Source organism: Pipistrellus kuhlii, unplaced genomic scaffold (assembly GCF_014108245.1).
Source record: "Pipistrellus kuhlii isolate mPipKuh1 unplaced genomic scaffold, mPipKuh1.p scaffold_m20_p_2, whole genome shotgun sequence".
Taxonomy (NCBI): domain Eukaryota; kingdom Metazoa; phylum Chordata; class Mammalia; order Chiroptera; family Vespertilionidae; genus Pipistrellus; species Pipistrellus kuhlii.
Window position 1 is genome coordinate 180,584,945 of NW_023425515.1, and position 14,437 is coordinate 180,599,381.

The window sequence follows — 14,437 nt, forward strand, 5'->3', positions numbered from 1 at the left end:
CTCTTCCTCTCTGAAATCAATAAAAATATATTTAATCTTTAAAAAAGATTAGATGAGACATACAGGTAAGCCCCAGGCACAGTGTCTGGCACTTGGTCTCCAACCAATGGCTAATAATTCCATTACTGTTATCAACAGCATAACGAAACCCCCTGGCAGGAATGTGAGGGCAGGGCCAGCGGACTCCACATGCTTTCCAAATGGCCTGAGCTCCCAGTAGCTGGGCTAATCAGCCCTAGTCCAGTACTCGTCGGTTACTGCCAAAGCCCTCGCCTTCTGACAGCAGAGAGGGGGCACGTTCAGGGATGAAAAGTGGAGGCAAGCATGCTTCAACTCAACTGTAAGTTTATTAGAAAGGCCATGGACAGATGAACCCTGAGTTACCAGCTGAGGAAGAAATGAAAGAAGCCCCTGCCCGCCTGGCCCACCCCACAGGCCTCCTGTGTGCTCTGTCCCGTGGCAGACTCCAACAGGAGCCAGTCAAAAAGTGCATTCCGGATCCTCCTCTGAGAGCGGCCGTCCTAACTGCAGGGGACCCGCTGCTGGGGCTGATGTGGATGCTGGTGCCTGGAACTGAGCGCCACGGGCCTTGGTCCTCTCCTCTAGCAGGAAGTGGTTCCAGACGCCCCAGCAGAACAGCATGGAGAAAGAGCTGGCTGGGGATCGAGCAAGTCCTGCTAAACAGCCAAAGGCTCTGGAAGTTGCTGCCTCGGAGGCGGGTGCAGATGGCTACAGAGGCCGATCGTGGGGTCCCCAGGGCAGGACCGCAAAACTGCTCTAAGGAGTCTCAGCCACAGAGAGCCCGAGTGGGCCTCAGTGCCCCTCCTGGGGCTGCACGGGGCTGTTTCTGCTCCCAGAAAGGCAAACGGATCTTGTAAAAATCCATGGTGGCTGATGTCCTTTTTCCTTAAAAAAAAGATAAGAGTTTGTACAGTGAATCGATTTCAACCAGCAGAGCCGGAGCCGAGAAGAGTCCGTCCTCGGGAAGGAGAAGGCACTTCTCACACCCCCGCTGGGGTGATCTGGGCCGGCTGCTTCCGGGGCCCCGCGGGGTCTGCGCCCTCTGGGCCTGTGCTCAGGCCTGTCTCTCCGGGAAGATGCGCCTCCGTCGGGCCAGCACTGCCTGCAGCCTGGACGCCCGGGCCCCTCACAGGGTGGTGGACGGCAGCTTCCGCACCCGCCGCTGCGCCAGGATGGATGACTCGATGGGCTTCAGCTGAGGGGTGGGCTTGGAGCTGTTGAGTGCAGAGTATGTAGCTGCCATGGCGCCCTGGGAGAGAAGGCAGGAGGTTAGTTGACGATGACGGAGAGGTACAGGCGGGAGGAGGGACATGTGCTCCAGGGCAGGCCTGCTCCTCCCAGTGCTCCACAGCTGCCCAGCACCGTTAATCCAGCCTTGGTCCTGCCTCCTACATCAGATGTGAGGGGCTGTGACCCCCGGAGGCCTGGGAGTGCACTGTTGACACCTCTGCATGTTAGACCTGGGCTCCAGGACAGACAGACATGGCATCTCCTGATCCTGCCACCCTACGTCCTTGCCCAGGAAAACTTGCCTTGGGCCCTGGATGCCCAGTTGGGGTGACCATACCTTCACAAGTTGTAAGTCCTGATGGGATAGCTGGCTCTGAGGAAGCTTGTCCTTCTGGGTGATCCATGGGTGCTGCAGGACCTGCTTAGCTGTGAGGCGCTGGTGGGGGTCCACGTGTAGCATTTTGGACACCAAGTCCTGGGGGCACAGTGGGCGAGGGGGTTGGTGGGAGGGGCCAGCAGGGGAGCATACATGTGAGACACAGCCCCTCCTGCCTGAACCCTGCAGGAGCCCCTCCCTGCAATCCACGCCCCACTGCTCCAGGGCTTCCCTGAGCACAGGCCCCTCCCCACTGCTCCAGGGCCTCCCTGAGCACAGGCCCCTCCCCACTGCTCCAGGGCCTCCCTGAGCACGGCCATTCTTTGGGACTTCTTCCCTTTCTTTTCTCTGCATCTTCTGGGAGCCACGCAGGAAGGTGGGAAGAACCTAAGGTTGGGGTTGAGCCAACTCAGTTTCAAAATGTGACTCTTCTGCTCAACTGAGTATCCTGGGCAATTTACTTCAACTCTCTGAGCCTCAGTGTCCCCTCTGAGAAACAGGAGCAACAACAAGACCTGCCTCATCAGGCTGATGTGAGGTGTACCGCTCACACCAGGGGCCAGCACAGAGGTGCCGTAAGGGCAAACCTGCTCACCCTGAAAGCGCAACCGTTCCCTCCTCTGAGGCCTCGGTCAGGAGCTCTGCTCCGTGCCTCCACGCCTGTTCCCCTGGCCAGGAAGACCCACTCTCTCCACTGCCTGGCATCTCTGGTCCTTATATGCAAGCCTGTATCTCCCCCACAGCAAGTCCCCATAAGGCACAATCACAGCTCTCTGTCCCCTGTGGGCCCAGAACACCAGAAAATCCACTGAATGATTCCCCAGTTGACCAAACAAGGTGTGTGTGTGTGTGTGTGTGTGTGTAGGCAGGCAGCCTGGGAATCAATCTTCCACTTGGAAAAACGAGGCTTCAGGTCACCTGTTCATGACTTGCTAAAAAGCCCTCGGATGGTCCCTGCCTCCCCACCCCAAATGAGCTGGGTCCAGCTCAGACTCACCTTGGCTGTCTCTGAAACTGTGTCCCAATTTCCCCCGCTGAGGGTGAACTTCCCGCTGCCGATCCGGGTCAGGATTTCCTCAGGGGTGTCACTGGGTCCGTTGGCGAATGGAGTATACCTGGAGAAAAGCCCGCCCAGTGGGGGTATTGCCTCTGGACCCCATCCCGGGGTTAGGGGTGGAGGGCTGTGTCTCCCCCTTCAGGCTGGGTGTTCCCAAGGGCAGCATCTTTCTCCTCAAGGTGAAGCGTCCAAAGCTAAGGCCACGTCCCTACTTCCAGACCTTCCTGAGGCAGGGCTGAGTTTCTCCCGTCAGGCAAGCACCACCCGCCTGTACAGTGGGGCTGGGTAGTGGGCCCTCACCCCGCCAGCATGGTGTACAGCAGAATGCCCAGGCTCCAGATGTCACAGCCTTCATCGTAGCCCTGGCGCTTCAGCACCTGGCAGGAAGGAGGGCAGGGGAGTGTGGTCAGTCTGAGAGGCAGTGACCAGTGCTTGCCTGCTACTCCCCAAAGGGGAGGACGGGGGCTCCAGCCGAGGGCTAGACCCTCCCTTGGTCCTGGGCCAAGGCCACAGGGACTGCGCGTCCTCACTCGCAGCTGAGGAGGTCCAGCCGCTCACCTCAGGCGCCACGAAGTTGGCCGTGTAGCAGGGTGTCATGAGGAGCCCGTTCTCGGCCCGCAGCTGCTTGGCGAAGCCAAAGTCACAGATGCGCAGGCACTCGGGGTTCCCAGACTCATCTACGTAGAGGATGTTGCTGGGCTTGAGGTCCCGATGCACAACCTGGGGGCAGAGGGCGGTCAGTTCTCAGTGTGGGCAGGCGGCTGTGGCTCAGATCCACTGCCGGGGAGGGAGACTTCGGAAGGTGGGCCCAGAGAGAGGGACCTAGGGAAGCAGAATCTGGAAGGAAGGGGATGGGCTGAAAGGAGGCCTTCATGCTGCTGGTACTGGCCCCCCCGAAATCTCTGTCGGTGTCACAGGGCAGCTCTGATGTCACCTATCCACACTCACCTCCCTTTTCTCCCCTCAATTCTGCCCTTCACACAGTCTTACCCAATGGCAACTCCATCTTTCCAACTGCTTGGGCCAAAATCTTAAGAGGCATTCTCGTTTTCTCACATAATCAATCCATCGCAAGCTCCATTGGCTCTACCATTGAAACATTCCCAGAGCCCAACCACTTCTCAGCCCCTCTACCGGCAGTACTGGTTCCAGCCACAGGAATCACCTTGTAACTAACTGGCCTTCCTGCGTCACCCTCACCTCTTGTAATCTGTTCTGAACACAGCAGCAGGGGAATAGTGTTAAATGTACATCAGATCATGTCATCCCAGCCAAAACCTGTGAAGGCTACCCCTCTCAAGAGGAAAGCCCTTACAACGACCTGCGTGCCCCCGCCCCTCGATCTCTCCCCTACCCGTCACCCACATCCTTTGTACTCGCTGGTCTTCCAGCCACACCAGCTTCTTTGCTCTTCCTTCCATATGCCAAGCACACTTCCGCCTCCAGGTCTTGCCTTGCTATTCCCTCTTTCTGGAACACTCTTCCCTCAGGCATCTGCCTGGTTCCTTCTTTTTCTTTTAGATCTCAGCTCAGTGTCACCGTATCAGTGAGGCCTGGACCACTCCATATAAAATAGCCATCACCGAGAAGTGCTCCTGGTTTCCTTCTGCTTTACTTTTATCCAGAGCATTTACTAACATTTGACATATTTAGTTATTTTCGGAATCCACCTACAGGAATGTAAGCTCCATGAGTATTTTGCTCACTGCTATATCCCAGCCTTTAAAAAGGTTCTATGCCGGGACCGGTTTGGCTCAGTGGATAGAGCGTCGGCCTGCGGACTGAAAGATCCCGGGTTCGATTTCGGTCAAGGGCATGTACCTTGGTTGCGGGCATATCCCCAGTGGGAAGTGTGCAAGAGGCAGCTGGTCGATGTTTCTCTCTCATCGACGTTTCTAACTCTTTGTCCCTCTCAATTCCTCTCTGTGTAAAATCAATAAAATATATATATTTTTAAAAAGGTTCTAACATAGTGGTTCTCAACCTTCCTAATGCCACGACCCTTTAATACAGTTCCTCATGTTGTGGTGGCCCCCAACCATAAAATTATTTTCATTGCTACTTCATAACTGTAATTCTGCTACTGTTAATGAATCGTAATGTAAATATCTGTGTTTTCTGATGGTTTTAGGCTCTACAGCAGCGGTTCTCAACCTGTGGGTCACAACCGCCTAGCTGGGTCGCCTAAGACCCTCGAAAAACACAGATACTTACATTACAAATTCATAACAGTGGCAAAATTACAGTTATGAAGTAGCAACAAAAATAATTTTATGGTTGGGTGGGGGTCACCACAACATGAGGAACTGTATTAAAGGGTCACAGAATTAGAAAGGTTGAGAACCACTGTCTAGCACATAGTAGGTATTCAATAAATATCTGTTGAATGAATGGATGAATAACACTTACTACTGAGACCTTATGCAAATGATTTTCCTTTGGCCCCCATTTGCTCATTTGTAACCTGAGGACTGAGCCACTCCACTTTTCAACTTCCCCAATCCCTCTCATGGTTCTATAATACTCAGTCACTCCTCTATAACTATCACCTAATTACTGATCACTCAGATCTCTGATCCTAGCCCAAAACTTTCCTGAGTGCAAGTTCTTTTTTTAATATATTTTATTGATTTTTTACAGAAAGGAAGGGAGAGGGATAGAGTTAGAAACATGGATGAGAGAGAAACATTGATCAGCTGCTTCCTGCACACCCCCTACTGGGGATGTGTCTGCAACCAAGGTACATGCCCTTGACTGGAATCAAACCTGGGACCCTTCAGTCCACAGGCCGACGCTCTATCCACTGAGCCAAACCGGTTAGGGCCTGAATGCAAGTTCTTACAGCTGTTTACCAGGTGGTAACCACTGAATACTCCACAGACCCACACCCAACACAATCCAGATTAAGCTCACTCTCATCCTCCTGCTCCTCCTCCCATGAGCTCATGGTACCTCCCTAGGCACTGTCAAACAACTTCAGTGGCTCTCTGCTACTACAAGGTAAAGCCCAAAGTCCTCATCCCGCCCCAGGCTCACCATCCACTGCATCCCTCAAGCGCCCTGAGCTTGGACCAATGCGGCTCCTTCGGCCACAAACAGCCCTGTCTGTCTGTGGAGCGCCTGCTTACCTCAAGCACCCAGCACAGGGCCTAGCGTAGAGCAAATACGAAATGAACTCTGTTCAGTGAATGAACAAATCATACCTCTGAAACACATAAGACCTTGCGGGTTAGATTCACTGCATCTCAATGATTACTTGCCTTTATGAGATGGTCCTTTTATAGAACCAGTTGAGCCCTGAACCCGAGTCTAGCAGGTGCCACGAGATGGGCAGGTTGGAGATAGACATGGGCCAGGCTAGTCCAGCTCCACAGAGGGAAGTGCCAGGTAGACGAGGAGGAAAGGGCTACCCTGGCAGAGTGGTCCCAGCTGCTCTATGAACTGTATCCAGGCCGTGGGAAGCCCTTTCCTGGGCCCTCTCCTCCCTAACACTCTCCTGTGGATAAGACCAGGCCCTCAGAATGAAGCTCTTCTCCCTGCAGAGGGCCCCGCCACGCTTCCCAGATGACGGGGATGCCCAGCGTGGTCGCGGACATCGACTCTGCCAGACAAGAAATCTTCCTGGTTTACCAGTACTTTCCCGTCATGCTCTCCGTGGGGCCCACTGTGCTCGGTACGTGTGCAGCGCAGGGACTGTAGGCTCATTTTACAGAGAAGAAAACCAAGGCAATGAGAGGAGAATCGAATTGCTCGTCTAAGTAAGAAGCAAAGATAAGACTTGATCCCAGTTCTGACCTTCATTCCAGTCTTTCTAGTTTAGTGTAGCGCAGATGACACTTTTGGGAAACAGGGGTATGAGAGTTTTTCATCTTTACTCCTTTGCACAATATAGAGAAACAGCAAACTCCACAGGGAACTGTGGCTCACAGTGGCAGGCAGCCCCGTAAGTAATTATGATACCTGTCCCTTTTACCTGTCATAAGTGGGGAGAAGGGGGACATATTCTCACACCTCATTACACTGAAAAGCACAATGGGCTAGACAAGCAATGCGTGAAGCCAGGCTGAGTAAGCAATGCGTGAAGCCACGTCGACCAGTCTAAAGGGGCATCTGCTACTTACTCCAGCTGACAGTCACCACGTAACAACTCAGACCTGGCTCGAAAAGCAGCCAAATTACCAAACCAAAGCAAACCCCAAACAAAAGACACCCCACATCTTGTAGGCCAAACTAAATGACTGTAAGCCAAATGTAGCCACTGAGTCAATAGGCAGAGTTGTGGTTTCAGTCAAGAGTCAGGCAGGCCACGGTGAGAATCCTGGCTTTACCAGAGGTGATCTTGGGTATGTCACTTAACCTCTCTAGCCCTTGGTTTTTCTCACTTGTGAAATGGGGCTGGAAATAATGCAGAGCCCCCAGGGCTGCAAGAAGGAGCATTTGAGTGGTTTACCAGGAATACTTAGCACAGAACTTGAGAAATGGCAGCTGCTGTCACAGTCGCCCAGCGCTCCCTAGAGCTGAGCCCCACCATCATGCTTGATGTTAAGATACAGTGACTGCTTGCCAAGTGCACTTAAAAATTAGAGGACAGCCAAGGTTTGGCTCAATGGATAGAGCGTCGGCTTGGGGACTGAAGGGTCCTGGGTTCGATTCCAGTCAATAGCATGTACCTTGGTTGCAGGCATATACCCAGTGGGGGCTGTGCAAGAGGGGGCTAATCGATGACTCTCTCTCATCAATGTTTCTAACTCTGTCTCTCTCCCTTCCTCTCTGTACAAAGTCAATGAAATATATTAAAAAAAAAAAAATTAGAGGACAGCCCAGTGGCATGGTTCAGTGGTTGAGTGTTGACCTATGAACCAGGTCACAGTTTGATTCCCAGTCAGCTGTTCAATGCCTAGGTTGCGAGTTCGGTCCCCAGTGTGGGGCATGTATGGAAGGCAGCTGATCAATGATTCTCTCTCATCATTGAAGGTTCTATCCCTCTCTCCCTCTCCCTTCCTCTCTGAAAACAATAAAAATAAAAATTAGAGGACAATCCTGGCCAGAGTGGCTCAGTTGCTTGAGCATTGTCCTGGACACCGGGAGACTGCTGGTTTGATTCCCATTCGGGGCACATACCTGAGTTGTGGGTTTGATCCCTGGTTGGGACTTGTATGGAAGACAGCTGATCAATGTTTCTCACATCAATGTTATTCTCTCTCCTTCTCCCTGCCTTCCTCTCTCTCTCTCCAACCAATAAAAATATATTTATTTTTAAAATTAGAGGACAAGAAGGACAGGACAATTAAAAGACAGGTGCCACCCTGGTCAGCTTGGCTCAGTGGATAGAGCATCAGCCTACAGACTGAAGGATCCCAGGTTCGATTCCGGCCAAGGGCACATGCCTGGGTTGCGGGATTGATCCCCAGTAGGGGGCGTGCAGGAGGCAGCCAATCAATAATTCTCTCTCATCATTGATGTTTCTCTCTCTCTCTCCTTCCTTCCTCTCTGAAATCAATAAAAATAGCTGAAATCGGTTTGGCTCAGTGGTAGAGCGTTGGTCTGCGGACTGAAGGGTCCCAGGTTCGATTCCGGTCAGGGGCATGTACATTGGTTGCGGGCACATCCCCAGTAGGGGGTGTGCAGGAGGCAGCTGGTCGATGTTTCTCTCTCATCGACGTTTCTGACTCTCTCTCCCTCTCCCTTCCTCTCTGTAAAAAATCAATAAGATATTTATATATATATATATTTAAAAATTAAATAAAATGACAGGTGCCGTTCACAGCAGCATTTGATCCACACAGTCAGGAGCAGAGACTCTGGGGCCAGATTAGCTATGTGACTTTTACTTAAGCTCCTAGAGCCGCAGGATCCTTGCTTATCAAATGGACATAGTGATAATACCTGTTTTATAGGTCCATGGGACCACTTAAATGAGTTTGCATGTAAGTGCTTAGAACTCTGTCTGGCCTGTGGAAAGTGCTATGTGGTGCCAGCTGTCATTAGCAGCAATAGCATCTCTGTTGTCATCAGCATCACTGGAGGATGTTCATTTAGGTGCCCGTGAGCAGCCAGAATATAAAATGTGGCTTTCTTTTAGATAAATTATCTGCTACACAGAGAAGCCAAAGTGTGACTTTCTACTAAGTTCTCAAACAGGCTGTCCCTGGCATGCTGGGCCCTTACAGAAACAATATGAGGGAAGCTAAAGACTTAAAAGGGATTCATGTATTCAACAAAGAACTCTTGAAAACCCAATTTTTAAAGATGAACAAAAGACTTGAACAGGCTTCTCATAAAACACAATAAACACATGAAGAGGTGCTCAGCTTCACTAGTCATCAGAGAAATGCGAATTAAAACCCCACACCTGGAATGGCTCTGATTAAAAAGATGGTCACCAAAAGACAAATACTAAAATGTCACAGCAACATTATTTGTCACAGTCAAAAACTGGCAAGAGAACCACCCCATGTCCACTGATAGTAGATTGCACAATTAAATCGTGGTCTGTTCACACAGTAGAAACTACACAACAGGAGTGAACGGCAGCCACACGACAATGTGGATGAATCTCAGAGAGGATGTTGAGGGGCAGAAGCCAGAAAGATACAAAAGAGCATGTTTGTCTAAAATTCAAAGACAGACAAAACTAATCTAAGCTCCAAGAAGTTAGCTTAGAATGCTTATCTATAGAGAGGCGGCAGGGACTGGAAGGTTACAAGGAGGTATTCACTTTTTGAAGAAAATGTACTGACTTGTACCTAATGTGTGTTTATGTGATATTAGAGGCCCAGTGCACGAATTTGTGCATGGGTGGGTCCCTCGGTCTGGCCAGTGATCAGGGCTGATTGGAGCCCAATGGGACTGGCCGGAGGGACCACAGGAGGTTGGCTGGACAGCCACAGGAGGTTGGCTGTGGGAGTGCACTGACCACCAGGGGGCAGCTCCTGCATTGAGCATCTGCCCCCTGGTGGTCAGTGTGTGTCATAGCAATCAGTCGCTTAGGCTTTTATATATAAGATTTCAATGAGATATAAGAGATCCCAGTGGACCCTGCTCCCAGTTACACCCTTCCCATTCTTCGGTTCATATGGGATTCCCAGCTTCTAGACCACAGATGCTGCCAATATAATCAGCCAAGAGAATCTCCCTCCATATTTAGACTCAATAAGAACTTCCCATTTCCTGAGCATCTGCCCCTGGTTTTCGGAAAGGGCCAGAAGCTTTAGAGACACCCCCAGCCAAGTATGGTCTGTACTTGGAGCCAGTGGAGAGGCTCGCTACTTTGGAAACAGCTCTCATTCTAGAAAGACCTTCAGTATTCTGACCCCAATGGAAACTCACCGCCTCAGCCCTGTCTTCCAAATCTCCTTGAGGGTAACTTTAACAAAGCAGGAAAAGGAAACACATTTACTGTCTGATCTAACATATTTAAATATTAGTCTGTGGAAACTGGCCATTTCAAAAACCAAAACCACTTCGATCATGACCATAACAGTACATGTGGAAACCAAACTGAAGCTCTGGTTACGAGGTCAAGTTCTTTTTTTTACAAAATAACCCGCCCTAATACATTAGACAGAAGCAGACATTGCCATTTTTGCAAACCCTGATAATTGATTCAGGCAGAGATCCTGAAAGGGCGGAGCCATTCTAGGAGAGGTTGTGGAGGATCTTTATGTCAGTCCCGCCCACTGCTCCTCCGTCCACCATTCCTAGCTGTTTCCACCTGGCATGATTAATGACTAATGGGGGCTCAGGAAGTGATGCCACACTACACTCCCATGAAGTGTTCTTTAGCTCCTTGCTCCCAAAGAGAAGCTGGAGCTGAATCTAAGTAAGATATTTGAGCACTTGAAATTTATAGAAAATGCAAATACAGAGAAACAGTTAAAATGATGCCAGGAGGAAGCAAACAGGCACATTCCACATAAGAATGACCTCTTGCCGAAACCGGTTTGGCTCAGTGGATAGAGCGTCAGTCTGCGGACTCAAGGGTCCCGGGTTCGATTCCGGTCAAGGGCATGTGCCTTGGTTGCAGGCACATCCCCAGTGGGGGGTGTGCAAGAGGCAGCTGATCGATGGTTCTCTCTCATCGATGTTTCTAGCTCTCTATCCCTCTCCCTTCCTCTCTGTAAAAAATCAATAAAATATATTTAAAAAAAAGAAAAAAAGAATGTTCTCTTCAACAAGACAGTGGCATAAGAAAGGGGGCTTTTATTGTGGAGGTTATATGGATGCTCACATTTAAGGAAACTCATCAAATTGTAGACTTAAGATCTACTGTATGCAGGCCCTGGCCAGGTAGCTCGGTTGGCTGAGTGTCATCCCAATACACCAAGTTGTGGATTGAATCCTGACAGGGCACATTCAAGAATCAACCAATGACTGCATAAATAAGTGGAACAACAAATTGGTATTTTTTTTCTCTCCTTCTTTCGCTCTCAAATCAATCAATAAATAAAAAAACAAAAGACCTACTGTGTGCAAATTTTATTGTAGGTTTCAAAAAGAGACTTAAGGGATATAACCAGTGAATAAAAAGTGTGGACCTTGCAGAGACTGATTCCAATAAACCAATCACAAGAAGATATATTTAGAAGGACAATCAATGGGGAACACATATCTATTGATGGGATACTATGTGAGAACAAGTAACCATCCATTTTGTTAGCTGATATGAAAGAAAATATTTGCCTTTTTTAGAGTTATAGATACATAACAAAGATGATGTGAAATGCTTTATTTTTATTTTATTTTTTTAATTCCTCAACTGAGGATAGGTATGTGTTATTTCACTGATTCTAGAGAGAAACGAGGGGGGGGGGGGAGAGAGAGAGAGAAAGAGACATCAATTGGTTGCCACTCCTATCAGGGTTCAAATCTTCGACCCTTGTGCATGGGACAACACTCATGCACAGAATACTTTAATTACAAGTATTGATGGGTTAAGGGTCATGAAGTTGGCAACTTCTTTTCAAATGCACTCTTTAAAAAAAATGTACTTATATAGAGACAGAGACAGAGAGAGAGAGAAAGAAAATGTAGCAAACTGTTAAGATCTGGTGAAACTAGAAGAGAAATGGTTTTCATTATACCATTTTTAAATTTTTTCTATAGGTTTGAGCTTTTCCCTCAACAAAAAAGTTGGAAAAATACATCAGTAACAACAAAAAAGAAAGGAAGAACAAAAGAAGGAAAAGGGAGAGAAGGAGGGGAGGAAAGGAGATAGAAAGGAAGGAAAGGAAGGAGGAAAGAAAAATCTCGATAATTCTTGGATCTGGGTGATGGGCTCCTGGGGGTTCGTTATCTATTCTTCTCGTTTTGTATAGCCTTGGTATAGCCTAGGAAATTTCTATAACAAAAAGTTAATTTAAAAAAGGCATAGCAAGGATCTGGTCCTATTTCCCCCAACGTTTACATGGCCTCTTCCACTGGCCTGCACTGGCCATGGGCCTTTCCGAGTGCAGTGCCCTTCAGGCCACCTCCACCCTGTGGGGTGGATGTCTTGTTATTGGAAGTCTGCCCTGAGAGCTGAGAGAGGATCAGAGAGGTGAGCCTTTCCCAACCTCACACACAGGACTTAAACACAGCCAGCTGGATTCCAGAGCCTGCATGCTTTTTTTGTTGTTGTTAATCCTTACCCCAGGATATTTCCCCATTGATTTTTAGAGAGAGTGGAAGAGAGAGGTTAAGACACAGCGAGAGAAACATCGATGTGAGAGACCACATCAGTTGGTTGCCTCCTGCAGGAGCCCTGACCTGTGTAGGGCCCAGGCTGGGGAGGAGCCTGCAACCAAGGTACATGCCCTTGACCAGAATTGAACACGGGACCCTTCAGTCCGCAGACCGACGCTCCACCACTGAACCAAACCGGCTTCGGCCAGAGCCTGCATTCTTAACCCCCACACTGTCTGACTGGAAGCACCAAAAACATCACCTCCTCCAGAAACTCACGCTAACTCTATTTTGACTTCAATACACTACCAGCAACTATTCCATCTTTGCCTTGTGCCGAGATAAAGGCCAAGTTCTACTGTTTGGACACCCACCTCTTCGGTAGCTCCTGCTGTGTTTCCAGGAGCATTTCCTCCTGCTTCCACTTCCTCTGTCCTAGCAGCCGGAACCACAGCCAGATACACCTCCCTGAAGCCTTGAGCGCCCCCACAGTGACCCTGCTGATTCCTAACTCAAAACACCATTCCCTGTCTGCAACTCCCCACCCACCCTCTTCAGCCAGACATTCTAGCTCCATTCACCCCGGCTGGATGACCTTGGGCAAGTAAGTCCACATCTCTAAGCCTCAGGCTTCTTACCTGTAAAGTGGGCCAATAACAGCACCATAGGGTTTTGTGAAATCAATGGAGATAATGTAAGGAAAGAGCGTAGTAGGTATTGATAAGTGTTCCTTTTCATAATTTGGCCTTCTCCCTCCCTCTCTCCCTTCCGTCCTTCCATCCATCCACTCACCCACCACATCTGTCTGGCTGTTGAAGACTGCCACTGCCTGGGCCTGGGCCACGTCCATCGGTCATGTATCTGCTGATGGTATGCCCCCCACTCGGTGCTCCCTACCGCAGACTTACCCCCTGCGAGTGCAGATACTCCACGGTTTTGCTGATGGTGTGCAGGACGAAGCTGGCCTCCCGCTCCGAGAAGAATTTCTGCCGTAGGATCTTGTCCAGCAGCTCCCCACCCCGCATCAGCTCTGTCACCAGGTACACATGTTTGCCGTCATCGTACACCTGCCAAAAACCGTGCCATCAGGCCCCTCCCCTCAATGCCAGACGGGACCCCTTGGCCACCATTCACCAGACCAGGAAAGAATGACATGAGCGGGGGCGTGTGTTCTGCTCAGGGCCTTCGGGTTTTTGGGCCTCTGTTCTCCCCGGACAAGAAGATGCTGGTGTTTGCCTCCTGATGGGCAGGAAGCGCTCAAACATGCCCGTCTGAAGTGAAGGGTTCCTGGGGTGCAGGCAGGCCAGAGGCACCGAGGGTCCCTCTCCCCCATGAGCAGAGGAGGATCAGAAGTCAAAGGAATGGCAGACCCGAGACACATCCTAGAGTTGAGTGCCTCAGTCCTCACCCATTTCAAGGACCCCCACTCACATCTTTCAGAGTGATGATGTTGGGGTGCTGGCCATACCGCAGAAGAATCTCAATCTCCTCCGAGGGATCCCTCTTGCTCTTGTCGATGACCTGAGGGAAAGGGTGCATAAAGCAGCATTTCCTTCTGCATCCACACTGCAGGACTAGCGTTCAGCCACACACCTTTCCCCCCACCCAGTGCCTCAGGCACCAGCCCTCCTTGCCGAAGGGCAAAGGCCACATCGGCCCCTGTGCCACCCCCACCCCCGCCCAGATACATGGATGGAGGCTCACCTTGACAGCATACTCCATGTTGGTGGCCTTGTGGACACAGCGCTTGCACACGGAGTAGGAGCCCACACCGATCGTCTCCTTTACCGTGTAGCCGTCGCTGAAGACCAGGTTCTTCCCGTGCAGCTGCTGCAGGAAACCAAGAGGCGGGCTGGCTTTCCGCTTTAGAATGCAGGGGAGGGAGAGCCCCCAGCAGCCGAGGCCCGGGCTCTCCGTGGAGATGGCACCGGGCAGCAGCCAGGCCTGGGGTAGAATGCTGGACGTGTGACCCTGGGCAAGAATCTGCCCCTCTCTGGACCAGAATTTGCCCCTCTCTGGGCAAGAATCTGGCCCTCTCTGGACCTAGACGGTACGATGGGCACGCTCGCTGGCTCCCTCGCTGCAGTCAG

The 14,437-nt window shown here is 50.5% G+C and overlaps 1 protein-coding gene across 9 annotated transcripts in view; it reads right to left on the reverse strand.

Annotated features, from left to right (window-relative positions):
- Positions 1-328: 328 nt before the first annotated feature.
- Positions 329-14,437, reverse strand: part of RPS6KA1 (ribosomal protein S6 kinase A1) — a 41,161-nt gene continuing 27,052 nt past the window's right edge. For all 9 annotated transcript variants that reach the window (XM_036444258.2, XM_036444256.2, XM_036444260.2 and 6 more), the window contains 8 exons: positions 14,052-14,177; positions 13,779-13,868; positions 13,256-13,414; positions 3,243-3,404; positions 2,985-3,061; positions 2,625-2,742; positions 1,589-1,726; positions 329-1,270 (listed from right to left, as the gene is read on the reverse strand). In XM_036444258.2, coding sequence (XP_036300151.1) covers positions 1,148-1,270; positions 1,589-1,726; positions 2,625-2,742; positions 2,985-3,061; positions 3,243-3,404; positions 13,256-13,414; positions 13,779-13,868; positions 14,052-14,177 — 993 coding nt within the window. In that variant the 3' untranslated portion in view covers positions 329-1,147. The remainder of the gene's footprint in view (positions 1,271-1,588; positions 1,727-2,624; positions 2,743-2,984; positions 3,062-3,242; positions 3,405-13,255; positions 13,415-13,778; positions 13,869-14,051; positions 14,178-14,437) is intronic.